This window comes from Eleutherodactylus coqui, chromosome 5 (genome assembly GCF_035609145.1).
Source record: "Eleutherodactylus coqui strain aEleCoq1 chromosome 5, aEleCoq1.hap1, whole genome shotgun sequence".
Classification (NCBI taxonomy): domain Eukaryota; kingdom Metazoa; phylum Chordata; class Amphibia; order Anura; family Eleutherodactylidae; genus Eleutherodactylus; species Eleutherodactylus coqui.
The window spans coordinates 89,113,714-89,130,902 of record NC_089841.1 but is presented as its reverse complement, the minus strand read 5'-3'; the positions used below and the strand labels follow the sequence as shown (position 1 = coordinate 89,130,902).

At 44.3% G+C, this 17,189-nt stretch overlaps 1 protein-coding gene across 1 annotated transcript in view; it reads right to left on the bottom strand.

Moving 5' to 3' along the window:
- Window positions 1–335: 335 nt before the first annotated feature.
- Window positions 336–17,189, bottom strand: part of SLC30A5 (solute carrier family 30 member 5) — a 31,538-nt gene continuing 14,684 nt past the window's right edge. Inside the window, exons 9-16 of the mRNA XM_066602823.1 lie at window positions 16,407–16,695; window positions 12,880–13,088; window positions 11,156–11,313; window positions 10,938–11,067; window positions 10,049–10,286; window positions 7,855–8,081; window positions 2,645–2,773; window positions 336–1,286 (exon numbers count right to left, since the gene is read on the bottom strand). Of these exons, the coding sequence (XP_066458920.1) occupies window positions 1,116–1,286; window positions 2,645–2,773; window positions 7,855–8,081; window positions 10,049–10,286; window positions 10,938–11,067; window positions 11,156–11,313; window positions 12,880–13,088; window positions 16,407–16,695 (1,551 nt within the window). The 3' untranslated portion in view covers window positions 336–1,115. The remainder of the gene's footprint in view (window positions 1,287–2,644; window positions 2,774–7,854; window positions 8,082–10,048; window positions 10,287–10,937; window positions 11,068–11,155; window positions 11,314–12,879; window positions 13,089–16,406; window positions 16,696–17,189) is intronic.

Here is a 17,189-nt window from a genome sequence, read left to right as displayed (position 1 = left end):
ATATTTGTATTGTATTTCCTTTGAATAAAGCAGAAGAGTATTGGGGGCTGACAGATAACATCCATCAGTTCAAATACTTCTATTTCTGTATGAAGCTTCTCATTATAACTAATCTGGAGCAGATCAGTGAAGTCTTCTGGAATATGATTTATTCCCATAACAGTGGTGACTAGCACTGTTGTGGATCACCGCATTGTCTTTGGCGTGTAGTGAAAGGTGATATTGGTTATTTTAGCACTTAAGAAAATTCGGGTCTGTTCCTAACGTTTCCCCTTTCGCACCAGCACAATTGGAAGGGTCTGAATCTCGGAATAAGAAAGTTCCCTAGGAGAAGGTCTTGTGCCTGGAGGTTTTATTGAACAATTATAGAAAAATAAAGCCTAATTATAAATATTCATCTCTTCAAGTCCCACATCCCTATAGAAAAGGCGCACTTTAAAATGAAGACATTGGTCCTGTCAACCTCCAAGAACGTTGTCCGCCTAGTGACAAAAACAGACCATGTCAACCTGTTTATTACAAGTAATGTGGGTTCTTGTCAACTTATATTTCCTCCATCTTCATTCCTATGGAAGCCCAGATGTCAGCCGACTACCTGTCCGAGCAGTCCTGGGCGGTCACCATATTTTACTGAAAAGGCACAATGCAAAAAAGGAAGGAAAGGGAAAAAAATAGACAAAAATAAAATATATTATTATATCCCATGTGATAAACACATAAAACGTTCAATTCAGTCTATTACGTTAAAAGCCATCTGTAATTGTGTGCAATTTAGATGTAAATCCATTGTCTGGGCAGAGTAATAAAAAAAAAAAAAGGAATGGTAGATTGATGGTCTGCTTAACCACGGTGACCGCAATCTTTATGTATGATATGCGCAAACTCCAGCAAATCCTCTCCGTATTAAAGCCCCCTTTGTTCGAGAAAGAACCAAATTGTGAATTCCGCTTTATAACGTTGTATAAAAACATCCTGGTTTACTCTACGTAAAGACAAGAGACTGATGTATAAAATCCGGGTCTATATAACATATGATTTCTGTACATGGAGGCGCAAGTCTCGGGTTTCCCTTGTCATACACAGGAAGAATACTGAGTGCGAGGGCGGCCGGGCTGTTACATGATGTAGGTCCCATCCTTGTAATACTTAATGGTGTCCATCTGCTGGGTCATAACCAGCACGTCTTGGAAGCCGGTGCTGAGGCCGGACATGTGCTGGAAGTAGGCTTCCTTCTCCACTTGGATCGTGAGGTTATTGACTCCAACGTCTTTCAGGGCTGAAGTTACCTATTAGGGGAAAAAAACAACAAAGCATTTAGGGGCATCATTTAAAAAAATTCAGCAATATAAAATTTCTTATGTACTAAGAACCAAAAATGTCACATTAGTCCCAAAAAGTTTTGAGCTGTCGTAGTTATACATCCTTCCAGCAGTGATACTTCTGCTTTCGAGGGTGAAAGAAAAATTATATTTTCTGGAAAATAGGGGCTTTCCGGGCATTTACTACTGAGGACCTATCCTAGGATGGTATTTAAAAGACCAAGCTTTAAAGCAGGTATTGATCTTCATACATAGGCCGTATTCATTTGTCAGCAGTTGACGACGTCATGAGCGTTAAACGCCAGGGATAGCAAACAGAGAACGGCTCAGAATTTGCTAGCCCCCTGGCCACTCCGCCTTCATTCACTTGAATCACTATTACTCCTATGTAAACCATAGGAGCCATAGTTGCTGGTATGGCTATCGGGCGCTTTTGCCACCCGCTAGTCATACCATATGAGGGTATCTTAAGACACAACGTGCTCATGTGATTAGCCAACGGTCAACCAAAGCAGCAAGTAGTGTCTTAGACTACTGATGCATACTAACACACTCTGTGCATCAGGTAGTCAGAGAAGGGGTTCAGCCATCTTTGTTTCTCCAGGACTGAAGGGTCGCTTCAAACTCGGATTAACTATGAACAATTAAAACAGAACAGAGTATAAATTAACTCTGGGTGACATCACTCCGGCCTTGTGGATGCCAAGTGTGATCTAACCTCCAGCTGTGGAAAGTAGTCATTCCCTTAAAGGGGTTGTCTCGCGGCAGCAAATGGGGTTATACACTTCTGTATGGCCATATTAATGCACTTTGTAATATACATCGTGCATTAAATATGAGCCATACAGAAGTTATTCACTTACCTGCTCCGTTGCTAGCGTCCTCGTCTCCATGGATCCGTCTAATTCTGATGTCTTCTTGCTTTTTTAGACGCGCTTGCGCTGTGCGGTCTTCTTCCCTTCTTCTAGGTCCAGGCACGAGCGGCGTTCTGGCTCCGCCCCCTTCTAAGCGTCATCGCGTAGCTCCGCCCCGTCACGTGTGCCGATTCCAGCCAATCACGAGGCTGGAATCGGCAATGGACCGCACAGAGTCCACGGTGCACCATAGGAGAAGACCCGCGGTGCATCGTGGGTGAAGATCCCGGCGGCCATCTTGGTGAAGGAAGGAGGAAGACGTCGCATAGCGGGGATTCGGGTAAGTAATAAAAAAAATTTTTTTTTAACACATCCTTTGGGGTTGTCCTGCGCCGAACGGGGGGCCTATGGAAAAAAAAAAAAAAACCAGTTTTGGCGCGAGACAACCCCTTTAAATCTTGTTAATGTTACCTGTTGAATGATCCGTTGTTCCACAACATCCGACATCACTTGTACGTGTATAGTTCCTGCAACGATGGAGGCAGAGTGGCGCCAAAAGTGTGGATCGCGATAAGAGATCAGACCATCAATGTTTGAGATCTGTAAAAAGAGAACAGTTTCCACCATGTCACCGGCATTTGTTAAACGTCTAAGCTTTAGTTTTTTTTAAAGAACGTTAGCAAATTACTGTGCGGTTTAGGAACAACTTTGTTCAATTTTAAAATATCCGTGCAGTAATGATTAGAAAAAAAATAAAATAAAAAAAATCTTTGGCAGCACATGGACAAATAAAAGGAATCGCTCACCTACTTCTAGCACTATAATACAAGCTATATTCAGTTTGGTGATGTATTATACTTACCTTCCCCCATCATTTCCACGCTTTCATTGACTCCATTCACCAGTTATCACATGGCCCTGCATCGGGCTCATGCCCACGACCGTGTTTTCACCACGTATTAGGTGTGTCATGCACAGCTGTGTGACACGCGGTGAATGGACTTTCACTGATCCATGTACGTGTGCGTGTTGATGCAAATGAAAAATAGATTGCAGCATGCTCCATTTCTCCGCTTACCAGGAAGCGTAAGCCCTATACATTTGTATACATTGCATATGGGCAGAGGTTTCATACGCAAGCCTGCTACGAAACAGAGCGGGGAATTTTTTTGTTAAAGCCCCACTGCACATGACGGTGTGCAGGTGATACACGGATGTGTGCAGTGCACACGCAGCCATACGCGGTCTCTGCCGGCAGAGACAGTATTTACAAACAACGGCCTCCCCGCAGCGTTTTACCATAAAGGCCGTGGACATGAGGCCTAATACTTACATCCCTGGACTCCAAGGGTCACCTACTGTCAGCACATAAGCTTGGCTAATAGTAGGTGTCAGATTCCCTATTAGGCTGCATTCACACAGGGCGGATTTGCCGCGGTTCTGCCGCAGCAGATCCGCCTGCGGCCGCTAATCTCGGGATTAGCCAGCCATGTGGATGAGATTTCTCAGAAACCTCGTCCACACGGGACGGCTAATCCGCTGCGGTAAATCCGGTTGAAACCGCGGCTGCGGCCGCCGCAGCTTCAAAAGAAGCAGCATGTCTGTTTACAGACTTTTTTTGTTTATTTATGTTACGGCCGCGCTCTCCTCTATGGGAGCGCCGGCCGCAACGGAAATGCATGCGGCCGGACCGCTTCAAAGCCGCCGCGGCTTAAACCGCGGCGGTTCTCCCGGCAGAAATCTCGCGGTTTTTGCTGCGGCCAAACCGCGAGATTTCTGACGGGAATCCGCCGTGTGTGAACCCTGCCTAAATCCTGCCAAAAATCCCTTATTAAATTGAGGAATAGACTGTTGCAACAATTTTGTCTATAGATAAACCTATGCTGCGTTTACACGGAACAATCATTGTTCAGATAGTCATTCAAACGAGCAAAACTAAACGATAGTCGTTCAGGTCAAACTCGAGGCAATGACTGAATGACGAAGGAGAACAGTGCGCTTCTCATTAGTCATCCCGTATTAGCCTGCATGAAAATCATTGTTGTCTTGTGCAGTTCAAACACCGATCGTTCAATGTGTCACCGAAATGTGGGTCAGAAAAGCTATCTTTTCTCCTTAGGGAGAGCACCTAGACAGCGAGTGAGGAGACCTAAAAGGCCATTTACGCTCCTCTGGGTAATATGCAAATAAGGGAGATAGAACAATAGCTCCACAGTGCAATCTATTGGAAGGCAGCAATCCCTAAAGTCAATGTTAGACTCTTTATACAAGCCTTGTAACAATGACCAGAAATTGAAAGCAAAGTCAGTGAAACACTGAATGAGAAGTGAGCGAGAACTGTACGATTTTCAATGAGAATTGTAGTCTAATCAAGCTACATGAGTGTGAACGAGCTGGAGGTTACATCACTAGCTTGTCTGCTTCCGCAAATGAGAAATATGACGTTCTTGTGTCGAAAAAGGGCCTTAAGCTCCTTTACAAACAATCCAAATTTAAAATATCCTACTGTATTGTACATGCACCAATTTTCTGGTGCAAATTGCACCAGAAAACAGTCTTGCGTGCTTTTGCACCACATTTATGAATTGTGTTAGACACTTTTCTTGACATAGTATGGTTAGGGTGCTCAAAAGAAGAATTGTGCCAAATTTTCACCAAATAGATGGTATAAAAGTAAAAAAATAGGATTCAAACACTTATAGCATTCGCAAACTTGTAAATTCAAGATTGAAGAATCACAGAATGGTAGAGTTGGAAGGGACCCCCAGGGTCATCGGGTCCAACCCCCTGCTCAGTGCAGGATTCACTAACTCATCACAGACAGATATTTGTCCAGCCTTTGTTTGAAGACTTACATTGAAGGAGAACTCCCCACCTCCCGTGGTAACCTGTTCCACTCATTAATCACACTCACTGTCAGAAAGTTATTTCTAATATCTAATTTGTGTCTCCTCCCTTTCAGTTTTATCTCATTGCTTCTAGTCTAGTATAGACACTGGTGGAGCAGTGACCTTGGGTCCCCTTTCACACTTTACCAGTATCATTCAGTAGACTCAACCACCCCCCCCTCTAAAATTATATCTCTATTAATCTAATCTACACCAGACTGAGGTTTCATTCCTGGCTTGACAAAGGGCTATACTACCAGAAACATTGTTTGGCTGTACTGAGAACATCAGATACATCTGTAGTAAAAGCTTTCATAAGCTTCTACGAATTTAAGAAGTGTGTGCCATCCTATCTTTCAATTTTGGTTACCCTTGAAGGCTGCGATGGTGCTACCTGAGGACTTTGCACCTTGCGGATTTCAATTATGTTAGTGCTAACAATATTTATTTTAAGTGTAATAGATGGTATAAAAGGTAGAGCAGACAGCCTAAACATAGGCCAGATTTAGCATAGAGCAGTCACTGCCGTTCTCTTCAAAGAACAGAGAGGTTTAGAGGTGTATGATGAAGATAGGCATATGATAAGTGTACTAAGCACCATGCAACGTCCCACCTGCACTAAAGATTCACAAACACCCAATGCCTGCTGTCTGGTTTTTATGGCTGCTGTAGATGAGTATGCCAATGTCTTTCATATTAGCGTCACTCTGTTTTGGAATTGGCTCGCAACTCCTGCACGGTTTTACCCTTTTGTCTTCTTCACCCTCCATCCTCACAAATGCTAGGTCTTGCTATATGGGCTGTATGTTACAGGCGTAAGCCCCGCTTTTACAAAGTCAGATGTCTCCAATACTCAGTTCTTTAGAGTTTCTGTCTTTGATTTTGGACTCCAAGTACATTAAAAGCTATGGACACCTTTGGGGAGCATTTCTTCCTCCCCTTCATTTAAAAGGGGCCACTCTAGTAAAAATGATGAAGCTATTCCCCAGTATATATAAGTGACCTAGTGTTACCTTGGTTAGTCATTTCTCTTTATCTAAAACTCCTGGCCACTTTTTCCTCAGAAGGTCATGTGATCTCAATTTTGACCAGCTCAGATTTACTTGGGTTTAGGTGTTCAGATCCTAGTAAGTTTCTTAGTCTGTGATGTGATTACATGGACACTACCACAGAAACTGCCTAGAAGGGGAACACAGGCATTCCTAACACAAATACTGATGATGATCACACAGCTCCTGTCACACAAGTGTAATAGAGGAGATCACAGCTCATCCTCCTGACTGTATACTTGTGCTCTGTAGTTTATTTAGGTGAATACAGAAGGTAATAATAATTAAACTGTTCACCCAGACGACTAATTGTACAGCCTATAGTGCAGGGTTTTCCAAAGTATGCTCCGCGTAGACCTTGGGACTCTGAGTGATTGTCAGAGGCTCCAACGGAGGGTCTAGGCTCCCACTCTACTCACCGCTGTAGAAGTGTCCAGACAGCCTGTAATGACAGTGCAGGACCTGTGGTCGGCATAGCAACGCGGTTCACATGAGCCAGCTCTGGTCATGTGATCCGCATTGCTTTGCTGAGCACAGGTCCTGCACACTCATTTCCTCAGTACAAGCTTTCCGGACACCGCTACAGGAATGAGTAAAGCGGGGACCAATGGTGGATTATAATAGGGATGATAGGGGGGGGGGACCGCCCCGGGCCTGAGACTCCAAGGGGACCCACGGCTGTCCCAGTCGCCCCCTACTGTAATCTGCACTGCTAAATCTCTCCTTGCATCTGAAGAGCATAGCGGCAATGGGGGACCTTAATACTACTAGAGGGGGGACCCCATATCCCTACTGGGGCCACTGTGGGGGACCCTGTATCCCTACTGGGGCCTCTGGGGGGGGGACCCCGCATCTCTACTGGGGCTGCCAATATAGGGGGTCACTATTACTACACTACATGGGGAAGATTTGCTGCGGAATGTACAGTAGCAGCAAAGTCGAAAAGATTTTGAAAATCTCATCCTCACGCTGTGGAAAAAAAAACTATACAAAACTCGTGTGGATATTGACATGTGGTGCGGGATTTAATTCCACAGCATGTCAATTTTAAATATAATTTATATCAATAGCCCATCCAGCGCTCCAGGTGTCCCGTGTAGATAGTGCTGAAAGAAAATTCATGTCAGCAGTGCCTATATTACCAAACTGGGCAGCTGCAATAAAGACAGTGCCACCTGCTTCCGTGCTGTCCATGACGGGCGATAATCCTAAGCAACAGTCCCCTGCCGATCATCTACTGCTGGCCTAACCCGAGGATAGGTCATCAATAGTAAAAGTCCTGGAAAAAATCCTTTAAACAAACATTGAGGTTTGGAGCTTTGTCTGATCCCAAACACTAGAGTGGGGTGCTGGCTACCTAATACAGTGATAACATGAGCAGCTCTTATGCCCATGCCATCACTGTGACGTACTACCATGTAGTACTAGTATGCAGTTTCTGTAACATAGTAATATGTCACAGGGGAGAAAGGGGTTAAATGTGAGAATGTAGACAGGTCATTGCAATCTCTGCTCTTCCATCTCTGCCAAACAAGCTTGTAAATCCTTTAGAACTGACAGGTTGCTTGGTGGTCTTCCTCAATAAGACCCTCCATTGACAATTTTTGGCGACAGCCTGCTCTAGGCAGATCTCCAGCTTTGCCATAGTCTTGCCATTTACTGAAGAACTGTACCCACTAATGATATTCAATATACTCAACAAGCAACTGAAGAAACCTGCTAAGAAACAAAGGAGTGAATTCACCTTCTCAAGCGCCATGTTTATCCCTTTCTCAATTTCAGGAGGAATTCTGAGGAGGATCACTTGGCAGGCGTCCTTCAGGAGAGGGAGGACACTCCCAAATATCAGGACAGAAATGAACAAGGAGCACAGAGGATCTGCTATCAGCCAGCCAAACTGCCGAATCAGTATGGTAGATACTATGACCCCAACACTGCCGAGAGTGTCTGCCAGCACATGGAGAAACACACCTGCGGAGAAACAATTGTCACATATTAAAGGCGAAGAGCATCTTGGGGGGCAATTTATTTTGCATTAAATACATGTATTTTGTTCCGACAATCATTTTTGCAGTACGACTTCATTAAAAATGTCGCACTGTTTGTCTTCTGCAGCTTGTACATATCACTGTATATGGACATTGTAGTCCAAGTCTCAGTAGATCTGTCAGTGGGGCTGGATTGACGGCGTAAGGCCCATTACAAGCAACGATTATCACTCAAAATTCGTTAAAAACGATGGCACATGAGCAAAAATCGTTGCGTGTAAATGCTGCCATCATGCACTTTGACTGAACGATGATTTTTAGGTGAGCTTAAAATCCATCGTTCAGACCACACTATGTTCTCTACGAGAGCAGGTGATTACATTGTATTCTCTTAGCAGCCCATGCCTGAACAACAGAGCTAATTGCAGAGCTCAGACCACCTGCTGAGTTCTGCAAGAAGCTCCTGGCGGCTCATTTCCATGCAAATGAAGCTGACAAAGTCCTAATGCACATTAGTGCTCATTAGTAATTTATGCGAAACGATCGCTAATCTTTTAATCATTTGAAAGATTATCTTTGCGTGTAAATGGGACTTTAGTTTTCCTCTGCTCTCTTGCACGTTCTGATCACAACAAAGTTTGTGTGCTCACAAATTAGCTGATAACATGCAGGAGAGGAGAGATAAAGGGCTGAAAACCAAGCCATCACACTAGCTTCATTGACGGATCCCCTAATGAGACTTAAAGGGCTACTCCAGCGGGTTTTGTTTTCATTTATTATGTAGCTATTCCCCTCAGTATATATAAGTGAGCTGGGATCATCTTGGTTCGTTATTTCTGTATGAAACTACTAGCGGCTTTTTCCTGAGATGGTCATGTGATCTCAATTCTGACCAGCTCAGATCTACTTTGGGTTATCGATTCATTTCTAGTCAGATTCTCAGCCTGTGTGATGTGGTTACATGGATCTATCACACAAAGTGCTTTCGAAGGACACAGACACTCCTATCACAATTACTGATAATGATGAATACACAGCTATAATAGAGGAGATCACAGATCATCCTCCTAACTGTATAAATAATAATAATCTTTATTTGTATAGCTCCAACTTTTTCCGCAGAGCTTTCAAGCATGAGAGAATTGCAAAACAATACAACAATTACAATGCGAGGTACAATCAGTTTGAAACAAATGGGGTGGGGGTAGCGAGGCATGGGGAACATAGGGCAGTAGGGGATTTCATGTGGAAATCAGTTATTAGAAAGCAAATGGGGTGGGGAGGTAAGGAGGTGCAGGGGTAAAAGTCGTATGCGATAGGCAGGGTGGAAGGTGTAGGGAGCCATAGGGAGGGGCGGGGCACTAGGTCAGGGGATTTGGTATGCTTCCCTGAAGAGGTGCGTTTTTAAGGCACGTCTGATGTTTCGTGCATCGGGAATTGTACGGATGCCTTAGGGTATACTTCTCGTCTGCATCTTATTTAAGTAACTATAGTTGCTAATGATCATTAAACCATCCCCCAGCAGGCAGAATGGTATAACATTAGCTAATGCTGTGTTGATGCATTATGGGATTGATGTGAAAAATCTCAGCCTTAAGATGGTGACTGATAAGCACCAGACAAGTGGCTGCACTTCAAGGAAGTGTCTGAAATACACAGAGGAGACCTACAGAGTGAGATAGGCAATCAAGTTATGGGGTGGGTACCGGGAATGGAAAAATGTGTTTTCACCGGAGTGGCTCTTTAAATCGTAACATGTACATACAGCAAAATGTAGAAACTGCAGAAGGTAAAGTGCATAACTTAAACCCTATTGAAAAAATGATTGTCAACCCCAAAAATACATGCATTAATGTGAAAAAAATGACCCCCAAAAGTGTCTATAGCCTTTATAGTATGCTTTTAACAACCCAAACTATTTTAGAAATATGCTGTGAAAAGTGTACTCACCACGCATGTTTGCATTCATTCCTCCTCCACCTGATCCATGAGAATGACCATGGTTGTGAGTATGCCCATGGTCACTATGTGAATGGCCATGTCCATGACTGTGGCCATGACCGTGGTGCGAGTGGCCATGATCATGAGAAGAACATCCTCCTCCTCCTCGGGACCCACCGTGGGAATGGGCATGACTAAAGGCACATATACCAACAAGATTGACAATCAGACCCCCGATTGACACTGGCTGTTACGAGAAAGAGACGAGAGAATTTAATGATTGGACTTGTTCTGATTGCACATAAGGTTAATTTATTTAAATATACAAGAAGATGACGAGAACATTGTTCTTCCTCTTTACAAGTCACTGGTCAGACCACACATGGAATATTGTGGACAGTTTAGGGCACCGGTACTCAAGGAGGACATATCAGAGCCTGAGCGGGTTCAAAGGTGGGCAACTAAAGTAATAAATGGACTGGGTGGACTACAATACCCAGGGAGGTTATCAAAATTGGGATTATTTAGTTTAGAAAAAAGACGGCTGAGGGGCGACTTAATAACTATGTATAAATATATCAGGGGACAATACAGAGATCTCTCCCATCATCTATTTATACCCAGGACTGTGACTGCAACAAAGGGGCGCTCGTTACATCTAGAAGAAAGAAGGTTTCATCACCAACATAGGAGGTTCTTTACTGTAAGAGCAGTGAGACTATGGAACTCTCTGCCTGAGGACGTGGTGATGGTGAACTCACTAAAAGAGTACAAGAAGGGCCTGGATGCCTTTCTTGAGCGACACAATATTATGTTATAATCACTGATGAGTTCAGAAGCGTTGGTGTTCAAGGTAGAAAGCCTTCTAATATTAAATGGCAAACACTTACACCCTTACCGTTAACATATCTGTATTAATGTCAGGTGGATCAAAGATTCTCCCCACAGCCTCCACAAACACAAAGAAAGAGATTACTACCAGGAAGAGACCGTTAATAAACCCAGACAGTATTTCCACTCGGCCGTACCTGAAACAATAAGCGGCAGAAAAAGGTGTCCATTACTTCTTGCTCTAAATTCTGTCAGGCATCCTGCAATGTGTATGCAGATTCTTACCCATAAGAGAATATCCGCGTTGCTTTCCATCGGGTCATAAGTGCAGCGATAAGTCCCATGACGAGAGCAGAGCAGTCAAACAACATGTGGAAACCATCCGACAACAACCCTAGACTATTGGTCCAGACGCCATAGAAAATCTCCACAAATGTGAAGGCCTAAAGCAGAAGAAGGAGAAGTAGAGATAAATCCAACAGCAAACATAATCTAGTCCACAGCATACAATGCTCTGAACCGGGCATACTACCAACATCCCTATATGTACGGCTTCCTACAACAGTATTGTAGGGTTAATGCCTGCTTACAGAAGAATGTTAGCATCAACTTGCTGGATAAACAGGGAACGGTCTATCCTCGAAACGCGTTGCACTGTTGTCCCTATAGCTATATGGTTTGTGTACCATTTTAGTTTTTTTTTATATTTTATTTAATACTAGTATTTTTTTAATACCTTTTTACAAATTGACATTGATGATACAGTAGTAAAAAAGACAAACAATTCTTGGATGCATTAACCCATTTAGGACCAGTGAATCTATGGCACCTGGTCCCGGGCTTTAAGTGCAGCCTTATGTAAAATTACCGCCTCCTGCAATCAAACAGAGACAGGACAGGTTGTCAGCTGTTAGTAACAGCTGATAACCGGGAGGAGAAGGCAGGAGGGGTTTTTAACCCTTTCTGCCTTTCCTTCCCCTCAATGAGCGCTGTGTACTAGAAAGTGAAAGGGTTTCATCAACTGCGGGAGTCAGGGTTCCCTGCTACAGCAGGGCTGGAGGGTTATACTAGACCCTGACCAGCTCTGCCAGTGACTAATGTCACTACAGGGGTTGTTTTCCCCTGTAACCGGGGCTCCTATGAATGCCCCAACTACAGTGGGAAAGTGTCAAATAAAAAAAAAACTAAACAAACAAGTGAATATCCACCAGAGGTCTTGTATGACATCATGGGGGACAAAGGCCTCCTGCAGACAGCCGGGTCGGATCCCGCTGCGAAAATTTTCTCACAGCGGAATGCGAGCCGTGCCCCTGCAGGGACCACAATGGCTCACCTGCTCCAGCGTCTCCTCCGCCCTGCTATGTGCCAGCTGCTGCCCAGCCGGCACATACGCAGAGCAGAGCCAGCTGTGACGTTTTTGTGCGGACCTCTGCGAGTCCCACACAGAAATACGACATGCTGCATTTTGTTGACTGGCAGGTTTTCACGCGGTCAAAATCACGGCTGTCTGCATAGGATTGCATTAGCTTTTTACCCCCAATAAAACTAAAAACCAGGAAAAAAAAGGCCCCGCTTGTCTTCTGCATCCAGCTGTTCCCTGCTCGGACTGCTCCAAGCAGGGTATGGAGAACACAGCTGGACCGCTCTGTTCTTTATACCCTGGCTGTGTTCAGGGAGTGGGATACAGCTGAAACAATAGTATCAGCTGTATCCTGCTGTGAATTCCTGATAACTGATCCCAGATCTTTCAGCACGCTGAAAGACAACGATGAGCGACGGGATAACGAAAACTGTACGATGTCAGCGGAGTTACACACAACGCTCAAAAGACGGCTTTGAGAAATTTTTGAGCAAAAATCGGTGTCTAAAAGGGCCTTTAGAGGTTATTGTTACTCCATTAAAAAAAATAAATAAATTAAAAAAAATGATTGAGATAAAAAAAAAAAAAAAAAAAAAAAAAGTGTAGAGGAGAAACGCTTAGAAGATTGCCCATCAGAAGTGTTACGCACCAGATTGAGACACAGGAAGTAGAAGATCTGCCTGGAGTCATATTCTTCGAGAATCTGTTTCAGCGAATCCTTAATAAACCTTGGCATGGACGGAGACGTGCTGTGCAGAGCATCTCCCATGAAGGTGTAGAGGGGTGTGCCTTCGGGAGAGTAACCTACCAGGGTGCCTTTCTGTCCCTTACGGGAGGCTGATGCCAGGATGTTTGCAGCTGCAGAAGAGAACAAAAACAGGACAGTAAGCCTATCCATATACAATATATGGTGCAAGAGACATTTTTGCATCTGCATTCATATATACAACAGCTAGATAAGCTCCAGGCTTCACACAGACGCCATACACATATCTAGTGTGGAGTCCCAAGACCTCCGAGAGCGGCTATACTATAGCAATCAGTGTCCTCAGCGGTCAGGTCCTATACTCCTCGCATTATGGCTCCCATCGCTCAGCTGTGACGAAAAGCATGACATGACCACTGAGGCCTCTGATTGGCTACAATGGACACATGCTACCGGCTTCTAAGGAAGACCAGGGAAAAGTCATCTCCGAATCACCGGGGGAGGTAACAGGCGAGTAGGGTGTCTTTTCATGCAAGGGTTTAGACTTTTTTCTTCAAGTCTTGGATAATCCCTTTAACTGGCCCCAGCCGATGCTTTACAATCCCAGGACTATCTCCATACATCTAGAATGATGGCTTGCAATAACCTGCCTCCACTTTAAGTCTAAGCCCATAAAATACAAGTCCCCGTTTTATGCCTCAGTGCTGAGAATCATTTATTCCTTATGGTCCAACAGACAGGATTCATGTGAACATTCATACAGCCTACAAAAAGTGATTTAAGCGTCTCAAAGTCTTTATGCTTTCAAAGACGAAAAGGTAATCTTGCAAGTGAAATCTATTCCGTTAAGGCTATAAATGCAGGGAATTTAGACCGATGGCAAAATTTAGGGCATCAATCAAACAACGTACAACACTTATAGGGGCGAAACAATGGATCACAGCTCCACCTAGTGGTCTTCAAGGGGTTTTCCAGGCAGCAAAGGTTGTCAGTGCTGGGCTACACTGGGGTCGGAGCTGAAGCTGCTGCCCTTACCCCTGTATAGCGGTTGGAGCTCGTAATTGCAGGCGCAGCGCTCACTGAAATCAATGGGAGCTGCGCTTGTAACTGTCGATGCAGCTTCCATTAATTTCAATGAGAGCTGTGTGTACAATTATGAGTGCCGGTCCCTATACAGGAGTCAGAGCAGCGGCTTCAGCCCCGGCTTGGTGTAGCCCAGTACTGACAGCTGGCGCTACTTAGAAAACCCCTTTAATAGAACTGCAAGAGTATTTTCAAGAAATCCTCTATCCTACTAAAAGTAATTGGATGCCTGAGCAAGAATCAAAAGCAGTATCTATTTGTTGCTGTTAGCTGTTTAGTAGTTCACGCCCCTCAGTGACCCTAAAGGTGAGCTCCCTCCATGTTTTTCGGTTTGCAGTGCTTCTTTTAGTTGGTTGATATCCAAGCCGGTATCAGCTCTGACAGTATCAAGTACCTATTTCCATACACTTCACCTGGTATTTCCCTCCATTTATCCTGCAAAAGTCTGTTGAGTTTTCTCAAAGAAGATGAACGCTGCTGATATTTCCTGACCCGACATTCCAGTTTGTCCCAGGGACGTTCAGTAGGTTCAAATCGGACTCTGTACAGTCAGTCCAATCGTGGAATACCCATATCCTCAAACCAATGTTCAACAGCGTTGTCTTATTGGCAATATTGCTGACCATTTCCAGAGTATTACCATATTGTCGGCAGCACATTCTTGTCTACAATGTCAGGGTATGCCCCCATGTTCATGGTTCTTGTCCCTACAACCAACCGACCAAGACCATGCTACATAAAATATCTCCCGACCATAACGTAACCTCCGCCGTACATACCTGTTGGCACAGCGCACTCTGGCAAAACATGTGATCTTTTCTGGGTAGCGCCCTTCATCAGTCAGGCTGGGTAAGACATCACTCTTGGGTCTGGAGGATAAACCAAGAAGCGCTGGTGGTACCAGATGGCATGGAAAGCCTATCCAGGGAGTACCAGGAGAAGGGGTGATAGGAAGGGGTGTGTTCAGCCCCTTCCCAGAGACCAGGCAGCAACACTGGAGATGCATGCAAAGCCTTAGCATATCTGTGTGTTATGTTACCATCCTACACCTTCAGTTGTACAGTCGACTTGCCATTAACTCACCTGCTGTCAGGGTAATTTCGGAGAAGCACTTAAAGGCTGCCCTAGTAGGGGTTCACTCGGTGCTCTGAATCAGACAGTTAAATGCACTGGTCAGGGGCAAACAGAATCACGACACAACCAGTTCAGAGTTGTCGTTGCTCTGACATAATTCAGGGCTGCTGGTTTATTTATAATAAATCATGGTGGGAATGCTTAAAGGTGTCATAGCATAGAATTACCAATTATATCGTCGGGCAAAAAGGACTACACCAGATGTTTGCAGGATGAATGGAGGGAAATACCAGCTGAAGTGTATCAGACATTAGTAGAAAGTATGCCACGGAGAGTATCCAATGTCATTCGGGCCAAAGGAGCCCCACTACGTATTACCATATGTATATAAATACTACTTCTGCTTCTTGCTCAGGTATTCAACTACTTCTAGTAGGATAGTGCACTTTACAGTTAACGTGCCCATGCACCAACAACTGTCGGACAAATGATTGTTTATCCGACAGCAGTTACCCCTGGCCTTCCCATAAAACAAATGCCTGGCTTGGTTGAACGTCCGTGTGTCTATGGTGTTAAGCTGCAGCCAGACAGCTCAAGTAGTGGCTTATCTCCAGGAAACAAAAGGGTCAGGCATTTGAATTCAAAGTCCTTCATCCTTCTTTACCTCGACATCATCTTTCAGGGGCAAGTTGAACCACCTCCACACACAGAATCGTCCAAACAAACTGTTAACGATGGGTTCAGGCAAACTCTATTGTGTATGGGGGTCTTTAGATGTGAGGCTTACTAGGTTTGCATAAATCCATTGGAATTACCATTGCGTGTCTCAGAACACATGCACTAAAGCCATGCTCACATTATCCGGCTGCGGCTTATGCAAAATCCAAAAGGATTTACATTATCAGCAATGCTGCAAAAAAATAAAATCCACACTAAATCAATGCAGAATCCAAATCCGCAACATGTCAATTTTAGCAGATTTGAAAACGTGTATATTTCTGCCATAGACTTCAATGGAGAGGACGAAATCTGCAGCATGCATCAAAACAAGCAGCAAATCTGCAACAGCGGATGCGGATTTGAAGAGCAGATTTCCGCAGCATATTTTCACAGTAATATCCAAAATAAAAGCTGAGTTTTTAAAGCAGATTTTACCCCCAAAATTCTGGACTAATCTGCCTCATGTGAACATGGCCTGAGGAGGTGCGTATGGGCCTGCGGTTGTGCTGTTCTAAAGTTCTGGAAGAACTTATAAGGCTTTGTCCCACTAGAGAAACAAAAGACGCAGAACCAATCTAACCACTAATACTTACATAACAAGAAGAAAACGGCGCTCACCACCACCCCTCCGGACAGCACGTGTTCAGTGCTCGGCTGGTGTGCCGGTTTATTCATTGCTCGCAGTTGGTCTGTTATAGGATGAGTCCAGAAATTCCCAAGAAGCAAAGCGCTCAGGGCAATGACAAAGTACCCGTAGCGGGAACATTTTGATAGTTCCATTTTGACTGTACAAACAGATTCCACGTAGAAATCCAGAATCATGACCGAGAAAATGACGGTGATGAAAGGCATTACAAGAGACCACCAAGACTCCACTTTACTCTGAAACAGATTTAATTAAGACAGGGTTAGTAATCAATCACAAAAACAGGGGACGACTTTCGAATAGTGATTCTAAAACAGTTTCTGGACTACCGTATATACTCGAGTATTAGCCAACCCGAGTATAAGCCGACCCGAGCCGAGTCAATAAGTTTTACACAAAAAAAACTGGTAAAACTTATTGACTCGAGTAAAAGCCGAGCTATAATCGAGTATATACTAGGTAACCCCCCCAAAAAAACAAAACAAAAAAACCGCAATACTAACCTCCCAGCCGGCGTCTGTGTCCCTGGAGAGATGGTCTCCCCAGCAGTGTGGCAAGCTGCTTCAGAATTCTCCCCGCTGTTATCTCCCCGCTCAGTTTTGAATTCCCCCGCCGTCAGCATGTAAGCGCTGTGATTGGATTGAGCACCAGCCAATCACAGCCGGCGTTCGATAAACCAATCACAGCCATTCAGTGATGTCATCCACTGAATGGCTGTGAACGATCGAGC